The 24,416-nt window shown below is 43.2% G+C and overlaps 1 protein-coding gene and 1 pseudogene across 2 annotated transcripts; both read left to right on the top strand.

The window, feature by feature from the left end:
- The first annotated feature begins 657 nt into the window (after window positions 1–657).
- On the top strand, window positions 658–21,204 carry LOC121547093 (E3 ubiquitin-protein ligase TRIM35-like). 2 transcript variants are annotated; one of them, XM_045209882.1, is made up of 8 exons: window positions 658–866; window positions 1,192–1,633; window positions 1,963–2,058; window positions 2,179–2,409; window positions 2,505–2,527; window positions 2,613–2,731; window positions 2,876–3,427; window positions 20,221–21,204. In XM_045209882.1, exons 2-7 carry the CDS (start codon window positions 1,220–1,222, stop codon window positions 3,424–3,426), a joined length of 1,434 nt encoding a protein of 477 aa, XP_045065817.1. In that variant the 5' UTR covers window positions 658–866; window positions 1,192–1,219; the 3' UTR covers window position 3,427; window positions 20,221–21,204. The 2 variants fall into 2 exon arrangements, with proteins under 2 accessions (XP_045065817.1, XP_041714136.1); XM_041858202.2 differs by lacking the exon at window positions 20,221–21,204 and having other exon boundaries at window positions 659–866; window positions 2,876–4,118.
- LOC121547094 lies at window positions 9,881–20,227 on the top strand (annotated as a pseudogene).
- Window positions 21,205–24,416: the final 3,212 nt, after the last annotated feature.

Below are 24,416 nucleotides of genomic sequence, written 5' to 3'. Positions count from 1 at the left end.
TTTGTAAAAACTGACTGACTAGTGGAGAGCTCATATTTTATGCCATCTGTTTTGTAGATAACATTGTTTACATTTGAAAAAGATCTACAGGCCTCAATCAGGGGACAAAGTATTTAAAACCGAAGTGCTGTTTAAATTTGTCTGTTTTTAAATAAAAGTAGACTTGAAAGTCATTTTAAATGGTTCATGTTACATTTTACATTTTAGTCATTTAGCAGACGCTCTTATCCAGAGTGACTTACAGTAGTGAGTGCATACTTTTTCATACCTTTTTTGTACTTTGTCATACCTTTTTCACATTTAAAAAAAATATAAACAGTATGCCATTTAGCAGACGCTTTTATCCAAAGCAACTTCCAGTAATGCGTGCATACATTTTTGTGTATGGGTGGTCCCGGGGATCGAACCCACTACCCTGGCGTTACAAGCGCCGTGCGCTACCAGCTGAGCTACAGAGGACCTGCTATGTTATGCCATGGTCTACAAATATAAAGACAGTTTTTGTAATTTTGTGATGGGTAAAGTTGTGCTGTGCAGGTCAATAATAATGTTTTACAGAGAGAATAAAACATACAGGGAAGAAGTGCACAGTGTGCAAATCCACTGTCATTGGCCCTGTTTGTAAATGGGTGCATGTATTGACAAGGGTGGGGTGCATGTTAAGTATTCAAACAGGGCCAGAGACTATTGAAATCAAGCCCAGGTTTCCAGTAAACTCCACCCCCGAGTCACCTGATGACTAAAGTGCATCTCAGTGCTGTAACTTTAACAACTCTCCAGGACTCATGTCTGTCTGACACAACGGAACACTGGGATTTTATTTAGATTGTTCTGAAATATCAGGGTGTTAAACCAACCAATACAAGGTAATATCATTAAAACCGTGACCTTTACATGCAGCTTGACTTGTTTTGAATGAAGTTTCCTCTTTAAGACTGAACTTGTTAGGAGTGAAAGTAACTTTCAGATATTCCAGGACAGGGAGTGACACTGTCATCTCTAGATGGGATACAGCTTTTGTCAAATTAAATTCAAAAGTAATAATTGTTTTGCATTTTATCTAACACTAACCCTTTTCCTAACTTTAAGCTAATTATCCTAACCTGCTACGTTAATTTTCCTAACCTGCTGCGTAGGTTATCCTAAACCTGCTACGAAAAGTCAATTTTGATAAAGCTGTATCCCTTCTAGACAAAATCTAGTGACACAGCGTGAGAAAATGGCTTCCAGTTCGTCTCTCCCAGAGGAGGATTTCTCCTGCACGGTGTGCCTTGACATCTTTAAGGATCCTGTCATGTTGTCATGCAGCCACAGTTTCTGCCAAGCCTGTCTAAAGGAATGCTGGAAAGACAAGGAATCTCGGGAATGTCCAATTTGCAGGAAAATATCGTCTAATGATAATCCTCCTCCAAACCTCTCTCTAAAGAACCTGTGTGAGGCCTTACGGGAAAGGAGACAGACGGATCTGATAAGTCCAACTAAAGGGTCCAAGGTGCTCTGCAGTCTACACAGTGAGAAATTCAGGCTGTTCTGTCTGGAGGATAAAGAGCCCATCTGTTTGGTGTGTCAGGTCTCAAAGAAACATAAAGCTCATGACTGCATCCCTGTAGATGAGGCTGTACAGGATCACAAGGTAGGAGAAAGGTTTTGATAGAAAATAGGTGATAGATCAATACTAAAAAACTATGGAACGTGAAGTTATCAATGTTTTCTTTATGAGTCTGCCTCATTTAGATAATAGATAGATTTTCTGCACATTGTGTGACTGATTGTGAATTTCATTTTCTGATACAATCTAAATAGTCTTAGAGATCCTGAGTGAAAAATAGGTATCTCTGACATTGAATCTTAAAACAAGGATAATAAGTATCTGCAGTGATAGAGATGTGTTGTACAGACATGCTCTCTCCTATAAAGTGAGTCCAGAGGTTGTCTCCTCAGTGAGGTTCTGTCTCATTCCAGGAGGAACTCCAGACTGACCTGAAGCCCTTACAGGAGAAGCTGAAGGTCTTTAATGAAGTTAAACAAACCTGTGATCAAACAGCAGGGCACATTAAGGTTAGTATAAACCATGCTAAATTGCAATAGTACAGCATGTATTGTTTCAATTGCTGCCTACATGAAGGCTTTTATTCTGATATTAATTATAGAATGAGATATTCTTCTCAATGTCTCCAGAGCCAGGCCCAGCACACGGAGAAGCAGATTAAGAAGGAGTTTGAGAAACTTCACCAGTTTCTACGAGAGGAAGAGGAGGCCAGGATAGCTGCTCTGAAAGAGGAAGAGAAGCAGAAGAGTCAGAAGATGAAGGTGAAGATTGAGCAGATGAACAGAGAGATTTCATCACTTTCAGATACAATCAGAGCCATAGAGGAGGAGCTGAAAGATGAAGATATCTCATTCCTGCAGGTAAGGACTACTCTCTCTCAAACATAGATTATACATTAACTCAAAGATGTATCTATTAATCAATGATATTGATGACTATATACTCTACTTTCCAGAACTTCAAGACCATGAAGGAAAGGTAAGTGATCTGCTTCTCGTCTCTCGCTTCTCTGTGGTTGTGAACCCAACCCCACAGAAGTGCTGACTCCTGAATGTTATTCCAGAGCACAGTGCACAATTCCGCATCCACAACTGGTGTCAGGAGCGCTGATAGACGTGGCCAAACACCTGGGGAACCTGACGTTCAGAGTCTGGGAGAAGATGCAGGGGATCGTCAAACACAGTGAGTACTGGATAGGAGAGGACATGATTGAGAATAATGTAATATAGATTTTAATTAAGTAGACAATTTTAAGTAGTATTCTTAGTGTATATGAAAAAAAATACATGGTATAATGTGTGGAATATCTCTGCCTTTGTTCTGAAGCTCCTGTGATTCTGGACCCCAACACTGCATCCCCCTGGCTCTCTCTGTCTGATGATCTGACCAGTGTGAGTCAGACTGGCCCAGAGCAGCAGCTCCCTGACAACCCAGAGAGATTCACAATGTACTCATCTATTCTGGGCTCTAAGGGGTTCAGCTCAGGTAAACACAGCTGGGAGGTGGAGGTGGGGGACCATCCTGACTGGGTTATGGGCGTGTCTAAAGAGTCAGTTGACAAGAAAGGGGAGCTGACTGTATCACCAAAGTATGGAATCTGGGGTATAGCGCAGAGCAGTGGTGAGTATAGTAATGGAATAGGAGAGACCCTCCTCCTGAAGAGGATACCCCAGAGGATCAGAGTGCAGCTGGACTACGACCAGGGGGAGGTGTCCTTCTACGACTCCAAAGACATGACACTCATCTACACTTATAAAGACACATTCACTGAGACGCTCTACCCATACTTCTCTATTGCATCATCTGGTGATGCCAAAAGCACTGGTGTACAGATCTGCCAATCAGAGGTGTTTCTGACAGTGAAGTCATCCCAATGAGGTTGTGTGTGTCTGTGTCTCTCTCTCTCTCTCTCTCTCTGTGTGTGTGTGTGTGTGTGTGTGTGTGTGTGTGAGACCGAGAGAGAGAAACATGAGTCAACTATACTCATACTTTTTCTTCTAAATGTGCCTCATCAGCAACTTGCAGCCTTTTTCCACAAATTCTCTGTCAGTGATAAACTAATATGGACAGGGCCATAACTACCATATGAGGACACCTAGGTCCGGACCTCTGTCATTTTTTCTAATGAAAAACTTTTGGGATCTCAACTTACTGTTGAGAGTTAGAATAGTAGAATACACAAGGTGACATTTAGAAACTTACTATAGTTGTGCATCAGCAGTTTTCATCCTGTTATATGTCACTCGCTGACAGTCACTCAATTAGCCCGTGTCAGTTAAAAATGTGTTGATTGGTAAATGAGTCTAGTTAGTCTAGTCAGCTATCTATACTTGTTGACATCATGGCCGACTTGCTGACCGGTTACACAGGGCACGTTCCAAGGGGCCCTGACCTCCAGGGGGCCCCAATTGAATTTGTAGTCACTTTCACTCAGATATCATATTAACATTGCATAATTCATGGCAAAATGTGTAGAATTGTAGGAAATTAGCTGTAAAACTACAAAATAATTGTTTTGTAAAGCAAACTGTTTTCTTTTTGTTAATAAAAACCTTTTTCTGTTAACAGATCCCTCTGTACGTATTAATTTATAGTTTTTAATCCCAGTGCTGAATTACTGTGAGTTAATGTGTAGCAGCTAATTGTACAGCTAATAGGCTATGTGTTTGTAGATGGACTGAGGTGAATGAAGTCACAGCAACCAATGTGATAATAGGCCCCGTGTAGCTCAGTTGGTAGAGCATGGCGTTTGCAACGCCAGGGTTGTGGGTTCGTTTCACACGGGGGGCCAGTATAAAAAATATATGCACTCACTAACTGTAAGTCGCTCTGGATAAGAGACTAAATGACTAAAATGTAAAAAATAATGGCTGGGGTCATTTTTAGCTGTTTTTGCTGTTGTCCAAATAGCATTTTAGAGTTTTTAAATTGTATAAAGATGCAGTAAATGACCTTAAACAAATCAATGAACCCCCTGCCTGCCCTGACCTCCATGAGGCCCCCATTGATTTTGTTAGTCACTATCACTCAGATATCATTATTAATGTGACATATGTCATGGCAAAATGTGTAAAATTACAGGAAATTATCTGTAGAACTGCACAAACAACATGTGTAGGTCAACTGATAGGGCAGCAGCAGCAGTAGTCTGGTGACTCCAGGACCCAGAAACAGATTGGACAGGCAGGAGAAAGAGAACATCAGCTTTAGTGGGGTCAGTACTATACACCACTACACTTCTCTATAGATAACCCTGTGTGTGTGTGTGTGTGTGTGTGTGTGTGTGTGTGTGTGTGTGTGTGTGTGTGTTAGTAATAGGGGTGGTATAGTGAAGTGTTACTTTGTCTCAGCTTCAAACCAAACAAATGAAACTGTCCTTTAGAATGGTGGGCCTCATGATTCACAAATATAAACCAATGGGTGACGGCGTCGTCCTCCCCATTACTAATATGATAATAATTATAGTATATGTTCATAATATGGTCATTTAGCAGACACTTTTATCCATCCAGAGTGACATATGAAGGGCTCCAACCCACAGCCATGGTGACCTATTTAATCCATGACTACTGAAGTGGGGTATGGATGGAGTGCCAGAACTCCCTGCCTCAGCTCTCCCCAATGGGGTTTATTTGAGTGATGCCGTCGGATGGGTTTAGCTCAAAGGTTAAGTAGAACAGACATAACTCTAAAATACACAGGGTTGTTCTCACCGTCTTTCTTTCGTTCTCTTTCTCTCTCTCTCTCTCTCTCTCTCTCTCTCAGGATTCGTCATCTGGCAGTCAGCTCACCCACAGAACATTCCCCTCTCACTTAATTAAAACAGACAACTAATTCAGATTGACTCTAGACTTTGTAATTTAAGCAAAGTGTTTTGAGGGCCTTAAAATTCTGTTAGTAAAGTAGTAAAGTTGAGGTGTGATTCAATATCTTTTATTTAATCTTTATTTAAGCCTGTAGGTCTCATTGAGATAGTCTAATGTATTCCAGTTGGTGTAGCTGTGGAGGCAGTAGCATCATCAATGTTGCTGTTCTAATGTGTTGAGACTGAGGAGAGAGACTGGGATGAGTGTGAAGGAAAGATGGAGGGAGAGATGAGGGAAGTCTTGGAACATGGAATGTTGGGCAATGACTAGGGTTGTTCCTGGTCAGGAAATCCTCTGGGCCCTAGATGGTCGGGTCACTTGTTAAGGAAAACCTCTTGGCCCTAGATGTGAGAGGTCAAAGGTCTAGGACTAGCTAATGGTGTAGTGTTATTACAACTGATGTGAATTCACCGTTTATTTTTTGGGAGTTTTTTAGCCAAAGTCTTTATCTCCAACACTGTGATTTTCTCTCTATTTAAACTACCTTTTTCATTTTAAGACTTTTCTTTGTTTTTTTTACTGTCTCAGAGAGTACAACCACTATGTGTCTTAATGATCAGGTGTTTTTATTCTGTTAATTTTATCCAGTTATGTTTTACGCAATATTTTATGGAATATACATGTTCTATGTTCTTTGTTTTGATACTGTTACAAACAAATGTTTTGGTATGCAGTCTGTGCTACAATATTAATGTAATTTCTTCTAGTTTTGTTACATGTATAGGCCTATCTGCATTGGTATTCTGTTTCTACCTATTTTCAAATTCAAAGATATTGACCTCTGATTCCTGACTAGATTCAACCATATCTTCACACAAATCTTCTACTAACATTAATTTTGGACTGTTGTGGAAATATGAATAACTTGAATCCGTGTCAGGATTTCCTTTTCTAGTTTCAACATTTGCCTGTATATGTTCCTTACAGTGTCAGCAGCATTACAACGTGAAACGATGCCATGATACTGCTCTGGCTATTGAGCTTCAGAGCTCTGTGTCAAACTGTTATATGTGAATGTGTTACATGCTACTGGGTCTGGGAGGGCACCATGTACAACAGAATGTCTGTCATTATTGGTGCTAATGTGAAGCTATGCAACAAACTGACGTTACAAGATAATCAAAGAAACATCTTTATTTCCTGTTGTTGTTATTGGTTGTGTGAAATATTGATCATCAACAGAGGCCATCTTTTAAACTGAGACAATGTCATGCTGAAGGTTGACCGTGATTGAAGATATTACAACATGGCCAGGTAATTTTTAATAATAATAATAATAATAATAATAATAATAATAATATAATATAATAATATGCCATTTAGCAGACGCTTTTATCCAAAGCGACTTACATTCATGCGTGCATACATTTTTGTGTGTAATTTTTTATGTACATGTTTAAGTATTTCATTTATTTATAGGTATTTAGTGAATTTAGTTTTGTATGATAAACTTCTAGAACTAGTGACTGGTCTGTAGTGACTGAGTGCAGTTTAATTTTTTACCACAAGATGGAGGACTTTAGATGCAAACGCTCAGCCTTTTGTAAAGATGCCCTGAAAACCACTGGATGTTTAGCGTTAAATCTTTTCTTAAATAGATTTCTCAGCTTGGAAACATGTATATAATATTTAGAACACTGTCTGTACTTTAATATAACAGTGAGATGTTGAGAAAAAGTGAATATACATCTCAATAAGTGTGTTAATCTTGTCCCTGGCAGTTTATGAAAGTGTGAACATGAAGTGACTCAAATCATTCCCTTTCAGTTTAATTTAGACTTTTGTTCCTGGAATGTGACTATTTGTGTCTCCAGTTGACTTTTCTCCTGGTAGCCCTGTGAGTAAGGAGAGGGGGATGAAAGAAAGATGAGAAGTCATCCACAATGCAGAGGAGAGGAATGTGTGAGTCATTATGGTGTCTGTGTTGTTACATATTTGGTATGATAAGTAAGTATAAAATCTAATCAAAAATCAGGGTCCTTAGATTAGTGATGAGCTTTGAGGGCTCTATGGTGTTGAATGCTGAGCTGTAGTCAATGAATAGCATTCTCACATAGCTGTTCCTTTTGTCCAGGTGTGAAAGGGCAGTGTGGAGCGCAATAGAGATTGCATCATCTGTGGATCTGTTGGGGAGGTATGCAAATTGGAATGGGTCTTGGGTTTCTGGGATAATGGTGTTGATGTGAGCCATGACCAGCCTTTCAAAGCACTTCATGGCTACAGACGTGAGTAATACGGGTCGGTAGTCATTTAGGCAGGTTACCTTAGCGTTCTTGGGCACAGGGACTATGGTGGTCTGCTTGAAACATGTTGGTATTACAGACTCAGACAGGGAGAGGTTGAAAATGTCAGTGAAGACACTTGCCTGTTGGTCAGTGCATGCTCAGAGTACACGTCCTGGTAATATGTCTGGCCCTGCGGCATTGTCAATGTTGACCTGTTTAAAGGTCAAACTCACATCGGCTACGGAGAGTGTAATCACACAGTCGTCCGGAACAGGTGATGCTCTCATGCATGTTTCAGTGTTACTTGCCTCGAAGCGAGCAAAGAAGTAATTTATCTCGTCTGGTAGGCTTGTGTCACTGGGCAGCTCGCTGCTGTGCTTCCCTTTGTAGTCTGTAATAGTTTGCAAGCCCTGCCACATCTGATAAGTGTCGGAGCCGGTGTAGTATGATTCGGTCTTAGTCCTGTATTGCCGCTTTGCCTGTTTGACGGTTCATCAGAGGTTATAGCGGGATTTCTTATAAGCTTCCGGGTTAGAGTCCCGCTCCTTGAAAGCGGCATCTCTACCCTTTAGCTCAGTGTGGATGTTGCTTGTAATCCATGGCTTCTGGTTGGAGTATGTACGAACAGTCACTGTGGTGATGATGTCATCGATGCACTTACTGATGAAACCAGTGACTGATGTGGTATACTCCTCAATGCCATCGGAAGAATCCCGGAAAGTATTCCAGTCTGTGCTAGCAAAACAGACCTGTAGCTTAGCATCTGCTTCATCTGACCACGGGTGGTTCCTACTTTAGGACATCTGTGTTGTATTGTGTATTGTAAGTATAGCAGGTTCCTGCTTTCTCTCTCTCAGGTCCTGTAAATGCACAACAGGACAGCAGCGACCGTGATGGACATACCAATGTTCACTACTGTACATAGTTACCACGTCAAACTCATGGGTTTTATTTAGAATGGGTTCTCCAGACACAGTTTGTTCTTAACTGTAGACATTCTAGGTTAGACCCATTCAACCATGCATTATCCATACACAACCCCCCAGGTATACATACTGTTATTTTAGAATGATTCAAAATAAAACTTCACACCACTCTTCTATGTTCTCTCTTGGTGAGCTGTAGTTACTACTAAATTACTACACAATTACAACAGAAAATAAAGTTAGACAAATGTTCCTGAGACTTCCATTTTGCTTCTTTTATTTCCTATATGAGTTGTGGTTCTGTCTGCTGTTTGACAATTCTCCTCTTAAGTGCAAATTGGTGTCATCCCTTCTGACGTCTGAGACAAACAGAGGTGTGTGTTGTGTATCTGTGTGCATTCCATTCACAGCTCTGTGAGAGAGCGGAGGGAGCAGAGAGAAGGACAGAGAGAGACTCCCTCATTACTCCCTAAACACCACCCTCTACCTTGTAATCAGGACACCACTGACACTTTTGCTGGGCCAGATGGAGCTCTCTCTCTTTCTACGATGTGTGGTTTCTGGCTGGCTAGGCCTGGGAAGGATGGTTCCACCACAGCTCAGGCAGGAAGAGATGAAATGGAGGGTTAGACACAGTGAGCTGTGCAGAGCCAGGCCAAATTGAGCCAAGCCGGTGGTGTATTTAAACCAGAAGTGTTTGTTTCATTGTGTGGAGAGAGGTTGGAAACTAACCTCCTCTTAGCCACCGCTAAGGACTTCAACAGTCCACTAATGTCCAAGTCCTTGTTAAGTGATGTCATAAATGTAAATGCTGTTTGTATTTACACACACACACACACACACGTAAACACACACACACACACACACACACACACACACACACACACACACACAGTTCTTTGTGATGCTGGGGACACACTGGGGACAGAAGTTGAACAGTGTCACCCAGGTTACTGCTCTCTGCTCTATAGGGGCTGCCTGGAGGCAAGCCTGGGAGAGAGAGAATAGACAGGATGGAGAGAATGAAACAGAATAAAGGATGAGAGAGAGTTGTGAGAATAAGAGAGAAAATGAGGGACTAGAAGACAGAATGAGAGAGATTGAGAGATAGTGTGAGAGAGAGAGAATGAGAGAGTTCAGGCATGGTTCTGAAGGGAGGTGTTGTGTGAGGAGGGAGGGAGGAGAGGAGGGGGAGGGGTGGAGTCAGGGGTCTGCTATTAGTAGATCCTAGTGATGGATGACTGCTGTGTGTGTAGGAGAGAGAAAGAGAGAGAGAGACTTGTTTTCATTCTGCTATTTCCCCATCCCCCCTCATCAGACAAGCAGAGTAGAGCGGGACGGAGAGAGACGTGAGCCAACGAGTGCAGAACAGAACAACTCAACAAAGATAAGAGAGAAGTGGATAGTTCACTTTGCAAGGAAAGGAAGAGAGAAAAAGAGAAGAAAATCAAGCCTTTCAGAAAACACCAACAGGAGAAGAAGAATGAGACTGCAGCACATTTAAAACATCTCATCTGCTTTGTTACCAACTGAGGACTTATTTCTAGCCCAATTTTATGTTGGAACAGTCAGATTTCTTTCTCATTCTACAAGAGCCTACACACTGACTGTAGAAAAGTTGCACTGTGTAGTAGGACTTTGGGGTTTTGAAGAGAGAAGGAGAAAGAGGGAGAAAGAAAGAAGGAGAAAAAAAGTTTTTTTTGGAGCCAGGTTTAGAGAAGCAGGAGGCTGCAGTGGTGGAGATCATGCCCAGGAGAGGAGCTTGTTCTGGGGCAGGCGTGGGGAGGTTGCCTGGATACTGGGTGTGTGTGCTGGTTCTCTGTGCCCTGGTGACAGGCTATACCAGCGCATGCCCTGCCCTGTGTAGCTGTAGTGGCACCACGGTTGACTGCCATGGGCTGGGCATCAAAACCATGCCCCGGAATATACCCCGCAACACAGAGAGAATGTGAGTATCTACTTCTGTGCTATACCATACCTCTCTCTCTCTGTGTGTGTGAGTGTGTGTGTGTGTGTGTGTGTGTGTGTGTGTGTGTGTGTGTGTGTGTGTGTGTGTGTGTGTGTGTGTGTGTGTGTGCGTGAGTGAGCGCAATGACATTCCAGTCATGTATAAATAGGCATGAGGGACTGGAAAGAGCAGGAGCAGATGCATGCCGTTCACATGTCCATTATTTCTACAGCTGGTATTGTGTGTGTGTGTGTGTTTGTGTGTGTGTTTATACATGCTCACAGTAAAATGTGGCTAGACAATGAATGAAATGTATGAAATGCTCAAGTGATTAAGTTTAGGTTAATACAGCTAACATTTGACCTTATGACTGTATGTCCTGACTAATATGACTAAATGTTTCTTTGAGATGATTCAATCAGTAAATGTGTAATTGATGAGGTGTTATTGCATTTGTGTATTCAAGCTGAATTTAACTGCATACTTGCATCTTCTGGATCGCAAAATAATCAATTGTTAATTCAACTCCCTCTGGACGAGATGTTAGCCTACATTCTGGAGGTTTGGGTACACTGGGTATTCTTCATACTGGATCCCCTCTCTCTCTCTCTCTCTCTCTCTCTCTCTCTCTCTCTCTCTCTCTCTCTCTCTCTCTCTCTCTCTCTCTCTCGCTCTCTCGCTCTCTCTCTTTCTCTCTCTCTCCCTCTCTCCCTCTCTCCCTCTCTCCCTCTCTCGCTCTCTCTCTCTTTCTCTCTCTTTCTCTCTCTCTCTCTCTCTCTCTCTCTCTCTCTCTCTCTCTCTCTCTCTCTCTCTCTCTCTCTCTCTCTCTCTCTCTCTCTCTCTCTCTCTCTCTCTCAAATCAAAATCAAATCAAATCAAATTTTATTGGTCACATGCGCCGAATACAACAGGTGCAGACATTACAGTGAAATGCTTACTTACAGCCCTTAACCAACAGTGCATTTATTTTAAACAAAAAAAGTAAGAATAAAACAACAACAAAAAAGTGTTGAGAAAAAAAGAGCAGAAGTAAAATAAAGTGACATAAAGTGACAGTAGGGAGGCTATATATACAGTAAAATAAAGTGACAGTAGGGAGGCTATATATACAGGGGGTACCGTTGCATATTCAATGTGCGGGGGCACCGGCTAGTTGAGGTAGTTGAGGTAATATGTACATTGGGTAGAGTTAAAGTGACTATGCATAAATACTTAACAGAGTAGCAGCAGCGTAAAAAGGATGGGGTGGGGGGGGCAGTGCAAATAGTCCGGGTAGCCATGATTAGCTGTTCAGGAGTCTTATGGCTTGGGGGTAGAAGCTGTTGAGAAGTCTTTTGGACCTAGACTTGGCACTCCGGTACCGCTTGCCGTGCGGTAGCAGAGAGAACAGTCTATGACTAGGGTGGCTGGAGTCTTTGACAATTTTGAGGGCCTTCCTCTGACACCGCCTGGTATAGAGGTCCTGGATGGCAGGGAGCTTTGCCCCAGTGATGTACTGGGCCGTACGCACTACCCTCTGTAGTGCCTTGCGGTCAGAGAACAAGTAGTTGCCATACCAGGCGGTGATGCAACCAGTCAGGATGCTCTCGATGGTGCAGCTGTAGAATTTTTTGAGGATCTGAGGACCCATGCCAAATCTTTTTAGTCTCCTGAGGGGGAATAGGCTTTGTCGTGCCCTCTTCACGACTGTCTTGGTGTGTTTGGACCATGATAGTTCGTTGGTGATGTGGACACCAAGGAACTTGAAGCTCTCAACCTGTTCCACTACAGCCCCGTCGATGAGAATGGGGGGCGTGCTCAGTCCTCTTTTTTTTTCCTGTAGTCCACAATCATCTCCTTTGTCTTGGTCACGTTGAGGGAGAGGTTGTTGTCCTGGCACCACACGGCCAGATCTCTGACCTCCTCCCTATAGGCTGTCTCATCGTTGTCGGGTGATCAGGCCTACCACTGTTGTGTCGTCGGCAAACTTAATGATGGTGTTGGAGTCGTGCCTGGCCATGCAGTCATGGGTGAACAGAGAGTACAGGAGGGGACTGAGCACGCACCCCTGAGGGGCCCCCGTGTTGAGGATCAGTGTGGCAGATGTGTTGTTACCTACCCTTACCACCTGGGGCGGCCCGTCAGGAAGTCCAGGATCCAGTTGCAGAGGGAGGTGTTTAGTCCCAGGATCCTTAGCTTAGTGATGAGCTTAGAGGGCACTATGGTGTTGAATGCTGAGCTGTAGTCAATGAATAGCATTCTCACGTAGGTGTTCCTCTTGTCCAGGTGGGAAAGGGCAGTGTGGAGTGCGATAGAGATTGCATCATCTGTGGATCTGTTGGGGCGGTATGCAAATTGGAGTGGGTCTAGGGTTTCTGGGATTATGCTGTTGATGTGAGCCATGACCAGTCTTTCAAAGCACTTCATGGCTACAGACGTCAGTGCTACGGGTCGGTAGTCATTTAGGCAGGTTATCTTAGAGTTCTTGGGCACGGGGACTATGGTGGTCTGCTTGAAACATGTTGGTATTACAGACTCAGTCAGGGACATGTTGAAAATGTCAGTGAAGACACTTGCCAGTTGGTCAGCACATGCTCGGAGTACACGTCCTGGTAATCCGTCTGGCCCTGCGGCCTTGTGAATGTTGACCTGCTTAAAAGTCTTACTCACATCGGCTACGGAGAGCGTGATCACATAGTCGTCCGGAACAGCTGGTGCTCTCGTGCATGCTTCAGTGTTGCTTGCCTCGAAGCGAGCATAGAAGTGGTTTAGCTCGTCTGGTAGGCTTGTGTCACTGGGCAGCTTGCGGCTGTTCTTCCCTTTGTAGTCTGTAATAGTTTTCAAGCCCTGCCACATCCGACGAGCGTCAGAGCCAGTGTAGTATGATTCAATCTTAGACCTGTATTGACTCTTTGCCTGTTTGATGGTTCGTCGGAGGTCATAGCGGGATTTCTTATAAGCGTCCGGGTTAGAGTCCCGTTCCTTGAAAGCGGCAGCTCTACCCTTTAGCTCAGTGCGGATGTTTCCTGTAATCCATGGCTTCTGGTTGGGGTATGTACGTACGGTCACTGTGGGGACGACATCATCGATGCACTTATTGATGAAGCCAGTGACTGATGTGGTGTACTCCTCAATGCTGTCTGAAGAATCCCGGAACATGTTCCAGTCTGTGCTAGCAAAACAGTCCTGTAGCTTAGCATCTGCGTCATCTGACCACTTTTTTTATTAACCGAATCACTGGTGCTTCCTGCTTCAGTTTTTGCTTATAAGCAGGAATCAGGAGGATAGAGTTATGGTCAGATTTGCCAAATGGAGGGCGAGGGAGAGCTTTGTATGCGTCTCTGTGTGTGGAGTAAAGGTGGTCTAGAGTTTTTTCCCCTCTGGTTGCACATTTAACATGCTGGTAGAAATTAGGTAGAACGGATTTAAGTTTCCCTGCATTAAAGTCCCCGGCTACTAGGAGCGCTGCATCTGGATGAGCGTTTTCCTGTTGATTAATGGCCTTGTACAACTCATTCAGTGCAATCTTAATGCCAGCATTGGTTTGTGGTGGTAAATAGACAGCTATGAAAAATATAGATGAAAACTCTTTTGGTAAATAGTGTGGTCTACAGCTTATCATAAGATACTCTACCTCAGGCGAGCAAAACCTCGAGACTTCCTTAGTATTTGATTTTGTGCACCAGCTGTTGTTTACAAATATACACAGACCGCCGCCCCTTGTCTTACCAGAGTCAGACGTTCTGTCCTGCCGATGTAGCGTATAGCCTGCTAGCTGAATGTTGTCATTGTTGTCGTTCAGCCACGACTCCGTGAAACATAAGATATTACAGTTTTTAATGTCCCGTTGGTAGGATAACCGTAATCTTAAATCGTCAATTTTATTCTCAAAAGATTGAACGTTGGCTAATAGGATTGATGGGAGAGGCAGTTTACTCGCTCGCCGTCGGATCCTTACAAGGCACCCGGATCTGCGTCCACGATATCTCCGTCTCTTCCTCACGCGAATGACGGGGATCTGGGCCTTGTTGGGTGTCTGTAGAATATCCTTCGCGAACGCCTCGTTGAAGAAAAAGTATTCGTCCAATGCGAGGTGAGTAATCGCTGTCCTGATATCCAGAAGCTCTCTTTGGTTATAAGAGACGATGGCAGAAACATTATGTACAAAATAAATTACAAATAACGCGGAAAAACACACATAATAGTACAATTGGTTAGAGGGCTGTAAAACGGCAGCCATCTTCTTCCGGCGCTGTTCTTTCTTTCTCTCTCTCTCTCTCTCTCTCTCTCTCTCTCTCTCTCTCTCTCTCTCTCTCTCTCTCTCTCTCTCTCTCTCTCTCTCTCTCTCTCTCTCTCTCTCTCTCTCTCTCTCTCTCTCTCTCTCTCTCTCTCTCTCTCCCCTAATTATTAAATCAAATTAATCAAATCTGCTCCTTAAGTGTGTCCTGCCTGCTAGAAGATATGCTAGACATCTTGTAAGAAGAAGGAGAGCTTGGAAGGATGAAGAGAGAGAGTTTTCTCCCTTTTTGGATGTGCTTTTAAGATTTTGATCTGTAAATCAGTGGAGAGGAGCAGAGGAGAGGAGAGGAGTGGAGGAGAGGAGAGGAGAGGAGGTGAAGGGGAGAGGAACAGAGCAGGAGCAGAGGAGTGGAGGAGAGGAGCGGAGGAGAAGGGGAGGGGAAATAGATTGTTCTATCTCAGCTTCTAGAATAGCTGTGTGTGTGTGTGTGTGTGTGTGTGTGTGTGTGTGTGTGTGTGTGTGTGTGTGTGTGTGTGTGTGTGTGTGTGAAAGCACTGAAAAGGCTGATTTTAGTGTAGTATTGGGATAGACAGCTACTGGGGCGGGGCACAGGCCTTTACATTGTTCGTCTCCAAATATCCGTACTAGCGTGCTACATACTTTATCTGCATACTATTTACATTTACATTCTAATCCAGAGCGACTTACAAATTGGTGCATTCACCTTATGATAGCCAGTGGGACAACCACTTTACAATATATATATATATTTTTTAATGTTTTATTATTATTATATATTTTTTTCTTTGGGGTGGGGTAAGGGGGGGTAGAAGGATTACTTTATCCTATCCCAGGTATTCCTTAAAGAGGTGGGGTTTCAAGTGTCTCCGGAAGGTGGTGAGTGACTCCACTGTTCTGGCGTCATGAGGGAGCTTGTTCCACCATTGGGGTGCCAGAGCAGCGAACAGTTTTGACTGGGCTGAGCGGGAACTGTGCTTCTGCAGAGGTAGGCGGGCCAGCAGGCCAGAGGTGGATGAACGCAATGCCCTCGTTTGGGTGTAGGGACTGATCAGAGCCTGAACGTACGGAGGTGTCGTTCCCCTCACAGCTCCGTAGGCAAGCACCATGGTCTTGTAGCAGATGCGAGCTTCAACTGGAAGCCAGTGGAGTGTGCGGAGGAGTGAGAGAAATTGGGAAGGTTGAACACCAGGCGGGCTGCGGCATTCTGGATGAGTTGTAGGGGTTTAATGGCACAGGCAGGGAGCCCAGCCAACAGCGAGTTGCAGTAATCCAGACGGGAGATGACAAGTGCCTGGATTAGGACCTGTGCCGCTTCCTGTGTAAGGCAGGGTCATTCTCTGCGAATGTTGTAGAGCATGAACCTACAGGATCGGGTCACCGCCTTGATGTAAGCGGAGAACGACAGGGTGTTGTCCAGGGTTACGCCAAGGCTCTTTGCTCTCTGGGAGGAGGACACAATGGAGTTGTCAACTGTGATGGCAAGATCATGGAACGGGCAGTCCTTCCCCGGGAGGAAGAGTAGCTCCGTCTTGCCGAGGTTCAGCTTGAGGTGGTGATCCGTCATCCACACTGATATGTCTGCCAGACATGCAGAGATGCGATTCGCCACCTGGTTATCAGAAGGGGGAAAGGAGAAGATTAATTGTGTGTCGTCTGCGTAGCAATGATAGGAGAGGCCATGTGAGGATATGACAGAGCCAAGTGACTTGGTGTATAGCGAGAATAGGAGAGGGCCTAGAACTGAGCCCTGAGGGACACCAGTGGTGAGAGCACGTGGTGTGGAGACAGATTCTCGCCACGCCACCTGGTAGGAGCGACCTGTCAGGTAGGACGCAATCCAAGAGTGAGCCGCGCCGGAGATGCCCAACTTGGAGAGGGTGGAGAGGAGGATCTGATGGTTCACAGTATCAAAGGCAGCAGATAGGTCTAAACAAGGTTTTGTACAGGATCATTATTCTGTTGATGGATGAAGTAGAACTGTCATTCTTGTGACTTTGTGTTTTTTTGTACTGGTTCTCCCAGATATGAACGAATGAGAAACCAACACTACATTCCTCGTATATTAAAGGGATAGTTTGCTGCAACAAGTTTTGTCAGGCGTTATTGTTTGTAAAAACTGACTGACTTGTAGAGAGCTCATATTTTATGCCATCAAGGGACAAAGTATTTCAAATTGTAGTGCTGTTTAAATGTGTCTATTTTTAAATAAAAGTAGACTTGAAAGTCATTTTAAATGGTTCATGTTAAATTTTACATTTTAGTAATTTAGCAGACGCTCTTATCCAGAGTGACTTACAGTAGTGAGTGCATACCTTTTCATACCTTTTTTGTACTTTGTCATACCTTTTTCATATTATAATAAATAAATAATATGCCATTTAGCAGACGCTTTTATCCAAAGCAACTTACAGTCATGCGTGCATACATTTTTGTGTATGGGTGGTCCCGGGGATCGAACCCACTACCCTGGCGTTACAAGCGCTGTGCGCTACCAGCTGAGCTACAGAGGACCTGCTATGTTATGCCATGGTCTACAAATGTAAAGTCAGTTTTTGTAATTTTGTGATGGGTAAAGCTGTGCTGTGCAGGTCAATAATAATGTTTTACAGAGAGAATAAAACATACAGGGAAGAAGTGCACAGTGTGCAAATCCACTGTCATTGGCCCTGTTTGTAAATGGGTGCATGTATTCACAAAGGTGGGGTATATGTTACGTTTTCAAACAGGACCAGAGACTATTGAAATCTGGCCCAGGTTTCCAGTAAACTCCACCCCCGAGTCACCTGATGACTAAAGTGCATCTCAGTGCTATAACTTTAACAACTCTCCAGGACTCATGTCTGTCTGACACAACGGAACTCTGGGATTTTATTTAGATTGTTCTGAAATATCAGGGTGTTAAACCAACCAATACAAGGTAATATCATCAAAACTGTGACCTTTACATGCAGCTTGACTTGTTTTGAATGAAGTTTCCTCTTTAAGACTGAACTTGTTAGGAGTGAAAGTAACTTTCAGATATTCCAGGACAGGGAGTGACACTGTCATCTCTAGATGGGATACAGCTTTTGTCAAATTAAAATCAAAAGTAATAATTGTTTTGCATTTTAGCTAACACTAACCCTTTTCCTAACCTTAACCTAATTAACCTAACCTGCTATGTTAATTTTCCTAACCTGCTGCGTAAGTTATCCTAAACCTGCTTTGAAAAGTCAATTTTGACAAAGCTGTATCCCTTCTAGACAAAACCGAGTGACACAGCGTGAGAAAATGGCTTCTAGTTCGTCTCTCCCAGAGGAGAATTTCTCCTGTACGGTGTGCCTTGACATCTTTAAGGATCCTGTCATGTTGTCATGCAGCCACTGCTTCTGCCAAGCCTGTCTAAAGGAATACTGGAAAGACAAGGAATCTCAGGAATGTCCAGTTTGCAGGAGAAGATCCTCTAATGATCATCCCCATTCAAACCTCTCTTTTCCTTACGGGAAAGGAGACAGACAGATCCGATATGTCCAACCAAAGGGTCCAAGGTGCTCTGCAGTCTACACAGTGATAAACTCAGGCTGTTCTGTCTGGAGGATAAAGAGCCCATCTGTTTGGTGTGTCAGGTCTCAAAGAAACATAAAGCTCATGACTGCATCCCTGTAGATGAGGCTGTACAGGATCACAAGGTAGGAGAAAGATTCTGAGAGAAAATATGTGATAGATCAATACTCAATAAAACTATGAAACATGGATTTATCAATGTTTTCTTTATGAGTCTGCCTAATTCAGATAATAGATAGATTTTTTGCACATTGTGTGACTGATTGTGAATTTCATTTTCTGATAAATTCTAAATAGTCTTAGAGATCCTGAGTGAAAACATAGGTATCTCTGACATTGAATCTTAAAACAAAGATAAAAGGTATCTGCAGTGATAGAGATGTGTTGTACAGACATGCTCTCTCCTATAAAGTGAGTCCAGAGGTTGTCTCCTCAGTGAGGTTCTGTCTCATTCCAGGAGGAACTCCAGACTGACCTGAAGCCCTTACAGGAGAAGCTGAAGGTCTTTAATGAAGTTAAACAAACCTGTGATCAAACAGCAGGGCACATTAAGGTTAGTATAAACCATGCTAAGTTGCAATAGTACAGCATATATTGTTTCAATTGTATCATACATGTAGGATTTAATTCTGATAATAATTATAAAATGAGATATTCTTCTCACTTTCTCCAGAGCCAGGCCCAGCACACTGATAAGCAGATTAAGAAGGAGTTTGAGAAACTTCACCAGTTTCTACGAGAGGAAGAGGAGGCCAGGATAGCTGCTCTGAAAGAGGAAGAGAAGCAGAAGAGTCAGAAGATGAAGGAGAAGATTGAGCAGATGAACAGAGAGATATCATCCCTTTCAGACACAATCAGAGCCATAGAGGGGGAGCTGAAAGATGAAGATATCTCATTCCTGCAGGTAAGGACTGCTCTCTCTCAGACATAGATTATAAATGAACTCAAAGACCTATAGATTAATCAATGATATTGATGACTATATACTCTAATTTCCAGAACTTCAAGACCATGAAGGAAAGGTAAGTGATCTGCTTCTCATCTCTCACTTCTCTGTGGTTGTGAACCCAACCCCACAGAAGTGCTGACTCCTGAATGTTATTCCAGAGCCCAGTGCACAATGACGGATCCACAGCTGGTGTCAGGTTCACTGAAAGACGTGGCCAAACACCTGGGCAACCTGAATTTCAGAGTCTGGGAGAATATTCAGGGGATCGTCAAACACAGTGAGTACTGGATAGGAGAGGACATGATTGAGAATAATGTAAGATAGATTTGAATTAAGTAGGCTATTTTAAGTAGTATTCCTAGTGTATATGAAAAAAGAATACATTGTATAATGTGTGGAATATCTCTGCCTTTGTTCTGAAGCTCCTGTGATTCTGGACCCCAACACTGCAGCCCCCTGGCTCTCTCTGTCTGATGATCTGACCAGTGTGAGTCAGACTGGCCCAAAGCAGCAGCTCCCTGACAACCCAGAGAGATTCACAATGTACTCATCTATTCTGGGCTCTAAGGGGTTCAGCTCAGGTAAACACAGCTGGGAGGTGGAGGTGGGGGACCATCCTATCTGGAACCTGGGCGTGGCTAAAGAGTCAGTTGACAAGAAAGGGGAGCAGAATGCATCACCAGAGTATGGAATCTGGGGTATAGTGCAGAGGAGTGGTGAGTATAGTAATGTAATGGGAGAGACCCTCCTCCTGAAGAGGATACCCCAGAGGATCAGAGTGCAGCTGGACTACGACCGGGGGGAGGTGTCCTTCTACGACTCCAAAGACATGACACTCATCTACACTTATAAAGACACATTCACTGAGACGCTCTACCCATACTTCTCTATTGGATCAGCTGGTGATGCCAAAAGCACTGGTGTACAGATCTGCCAATCAGAGGTGTTTCTGACAGTGAAGTCATCCCAATGAGGTTGTGTGTGTGTCTGAGACACACAGAGAGAAACATGAGTCAACTATACTCATACTTCTGTCATTTTTCCTAATAAAAAAACTCAGTGGGGTCTCAACTTACTGTTGAGAGAATAGCAGTAAACATAAGGTGACATTTAGAAACTTAGTTGTTCATCAGCAGTTCTCCTCTTAAGTCACTCACTGACAGTCACTCAATTAGCATGTCAGTAAAAAAATGTTTTGATTGGGAAATTAGTTTAGTTAGTCTAATCTAAACTTGTTAACATCATGGCCGACTTGCTGACCGGGCACGCAGGGCACGTGCCAAGGGGCCCTGACCACTAGGGGGCCCATTTGATTTTGTAGTCACTTTCACTCAGATATCATATTAACATTGCATAATTCATGGCAGCATGTGTAGAATTTCAGGAAATGTGCTTTAAACTACACAAATGTCTCCCCATCCCATGGCAAAATGTGTAGAATTGCAGGAAATTAGCTGTAAAACTACAAAATAATTGTTTTGTAAAGAATACTGTTTTCTTTTTGTTAATATAAAATGTTTTCTGCCAACAGATCCCTCTGTATTAATTCATAGTTTTTAATCCCGGTGCTGAGTTAACGTGAGTTAATGTGTAGAGGCTAATTGTACAGCTAATAGGCTATGTGTTTGTAGATGGACTGAGGTGAATGAAGCCACAGCAACCAATGTGATAATGGCTGGGGTCATTTTTAGTTGTTTCTGCTGTTGTCCAAATAGCATTTTAGAGTTTTTTTTAAAGGGGTCAGTACTATACACCACTACACCTCTCTGTAGATAACCCTGTGTGTAGTGGGGTCAGTACTATACACCACTACACCTCTCTGTAGATAACCCTGTGTGTAGTGGGGTCAGTGCAATTTACTGGATTATCTTGTGACCGGAACAAAACTACTTATTTTACTCAACGAGATAAATAAATGGTGTTTCATTAAAAAGATGGGCCTGGCTGACATGGACTCTTTCCTCACCTTATACTCCTTGTGGTTATCCATGGTTGTTGGTTATTTACCAGGTAACAAGAAGTTATTTACCAGGTAACAACAAAAAAATGATGCCCCCCTCTGGTATGTTCTATTGCTAACTGTCTGGGTCCCAGGGGGGTTGGGTTAAATGCAGCAGACACATTTAGGTTGAATGTATTCAGTTGTTCAACTCCCGAGGTATCCCCTTTACCTTCATTGTTGTTTCCCTGTTAACAACTCAAATATATTTTACTTATTAAGTCAAAGACGACATTTACTGCAATACATTGGTCTCACATTATGTTAGCATAACTAGGCTACACGGAACCAAGGCTGACCCATTGTATAATGAGAGGCTTTTGTTTTGTATTAAAACACGTTCCAGTCCAAAATGCCTAGCTCTGCCCACTGGGGCGTGGCTTACGGAGCCATAAAACCCGAAAATGGTTCAAATCGTTTTTTTCAGGATTCATTTTTCCATCTTGGATTTTAGAACTACACTGAACAAAAATATAAACACATGTAAAGTATTGGTCCCATGTTTCATGAGTTGAAAAAAAAGATCCCAGGAATTTTCAATACACACAAATATCTGATTTCTCTCAAATTTTGGGCACAAATTTGTTTCCATCCCTGTTAGTGAGCATTTCTCCTTTGCCAAGATAATCCATCCACCTGACAAGTGTGGCATATCAAGAAGCTGATTAAACAGCATGATCATTACACAGGTGCACCTTGTGCTGGGGACAATAAAAGGCCACTCTAAGATGTGCAGTTTTGTCACACAACACAATGCCACAGATGTCTCAAGTTTTGAGGGAGTGTGCAATTGTCATGCTGACTGCAGGAATGTCCACCAGAGCTGTTGCCAGATAATTTAATGTTAATTTCTCTACCATAAGCTGCCTCCAACTTCATTTTAGAGAATTTGGCAGTATGTCCAACTGGCCTCACATCCGCAGACCACGTGTATGGCGTTTATGGCATTGTGTGGGCGAGCGGTTTGCTGATGTCAACGTGAACAGAGTGCCCCATGGTGGCTGTGGGGTTATGTTCCTACGGACAACAAACACAATGCTTTTATCGATGGCAATTTGAATGCACAAAAATAGTGATGAGATCCTGAGGCCCATTGTGAGGCCCGTTTTTGGGGGGGGGGGGTAGTTTTGATGATAACCATGCAAATATCTCTCGGACAAGATAACTTTTATCAATAATTATGTCTAATTTTTCAGAGTAAATTGAGGTGAAAATAATGATAAAACTCACCTTGTCCAAGAGAGAATTACATGGCTATCAAAACGTCATGCCAAGGTATACCTACACCAAACACACAATTAATATGAATTGTTTTTTTTATTTACCATGTAGAGAAATGGTTGGCGGAAAAACCATTGGAACCATTTCCTTGTTTTTATGAGTATTATGACGCGTCCGCTGTGGCAGACGCTCGTCTTGCCTTATTATTTATTTAAATGCTGAGGAAATAAATACTCTGAAGCAGCAGCACGTAACATTGAAAACTCAGGTTGCAAAGCAGGAGAAGAAACTCTCTGAAATGGAGTCAAAGGTAAACGAGACTAACTGGTACAGTCGGAGATGGAATCTTCAAATTTACGGAATCGCAGAAAGATCTGACGAGAACATCAAATCAAAAGTGAAGGACATTTGCAGGGCGGAGAGATGTCCGGAGTGTCGGTAGTCCTGTGGAGGAAAAACGATGTCTAACAGACAGCTGTGGGATAAGGAGACGGATACTTGGATGACGGAGGAGGAATGGAAGGAAAAAGAGAGGCAGAGGAGGTCTAAGAGAGAGAGGGAGGAAGATTGTGAGCTTGAGTCGGGAAAAAGGGAGAAGGTTTGGTAAAGAAGAATGGTAGGAAATGTAAGCAAAGTGAGCTGAAGACAGGAGGAGAAATGGATGTGAATGAGGGTGAAATATCGGAGGTGGAAGGTGTGGTGAAGTACTCAGAGCCAGAGGCTTGCACAGAGGGTCAGGATAAAGATGAGTCTGTGACAGTAGGAGTGAAGTTCTTGGAAAAAGTGGACCCTTGCCTTTTGGCTGATCCATTTGTGGTTTCAAGATGGGTGAAAAAAGCGTTGGGTATAGTGGAATCGGTGAGGGTAACCAGAAGTGGTCTAGTGATAATTGTTTGTGTTTCTGTTGGGCAGAGGGAGAAGGCGCTCAGAGTTAAACAAATGGGGTAAAGAATTGTGAATTGTTTCGCTCTCAAGAAAAGGGCGCAATTGAAAGGAGTGGTTACTTGGGTAGCAGTAAATGTAAAAGTGGACCAACTGAAGGGGAAGATTTCCTGTGTTTGTGATGCTCGTCGTTTGGTGCGAAGCAAACAGGGTGGCGAGAGTGGGGAAACAGAAGAGTCATTGTCTGTTCTTTTGAGTTTTGAGGTTGAGTCTTTGCCTGACAGTGAAGTGAAGTTAGGATATATAAGTTATCCTGTACGAGCTTATGTGCGAATATATTACGATATTACAGGTGTCTAACTTATGGGCATGTGGCAGCAGTATGTAGAAGGGAGGTTCCAAGGTGTGAGAAGTGTTGTTTTGGCGGACGGTTGTTGGGGTTGGACCTGTGTTCTCCCTGGCGTCCTTTCCCCCTTGTGGCAGGGTGGGAAGTGGGTGCGTTTGCATGCTCGGCCCATTTCCTCTGCTGTCAACCATGTGGTGTGCATTTTTGTGTTTGGAAAGGTGCAGTGTTAATTGAGTGAGAGGGGAAATGGTTGCATATCCTAGAGCTTTCGGATGTCTATGAGCAGGGGTAGTGAGAGAGAGCTTTCGATTTTGTGTAGATGAGGGATATACATTTTGTAAATATAGAATACATCTAATTTAATGTTTTATTGTCCAATCATGATGGAAAGATCCCCAACCCTATATCCTGGACACCCACCTGAGTGACCCATACACCAAAGAGAAGTTCCCATCTCTTTTATGGACCTGCTGTGAGTATGCAGCCTAAACATAGAAATAAATGCGATCAGAGACCTACTTGAGCAGCACTGCCCCCTCAAGATTCTGAGCCTGCCTGGCAGGGTTGGTCCTACAAAGCCAGAGCCCCCTGATGGGAGAGCATAATATACAAGAAAATTCTCAAAGCTGCTAATGAGAACCTTGACGACCTTTTACCTAGCCGGTGGGGATTCCGGTGGGGTACCCCCACCCAGGTAGTGGCAGTGCTAGCAACACTGGCTG

This window comes from Coregonus clupeaformis, chromosome 31 (genome assembly GCF_020615455.1).
Source record: "Coregonus clupeaformis isolate EN_2021a chromosome 31, ASM2061545v1, whole genome shotgun sequence".
In the NCBI taxonomy this organism is placed as follows: domain Eukaryota; kingdom Metazoa; phylum Chordata; class Actinopteri; order Salmoniformes; family Salmonidae; genus Coregonus; species Coregonus clupeaformis.
Note: the sequence above shows the minus strand (reverse complement) of the source record. Positions and strands in the feature narration are given on the sequence as shown.

Excerpts from the sequence above, each read along its gene's own strand:
- LOC121547093 (XM_045209882.1), top strand. The coding sequence starts at position 1,220 with ATGGCTTCCAGTTCGTCTCTCCCAGAGGAGGATTTCTCCTGCACGGTG. Across the intron at positions 2,059-2,178 it reads AAACAGCAGGGCACATTAAG|AGCCAGGCCCAGCACACGGA; the intron begins GTTAGTATAAAC and ends CAATGTCTCCAG. Across the intron at positions 2,528-2,612 it reads TTCAAGACCATGAAGGAAAG|AGCACAGTGCACAATTCCGC; the intron begins GTAAGTGATCTG and ends ATGTTATTCCAG.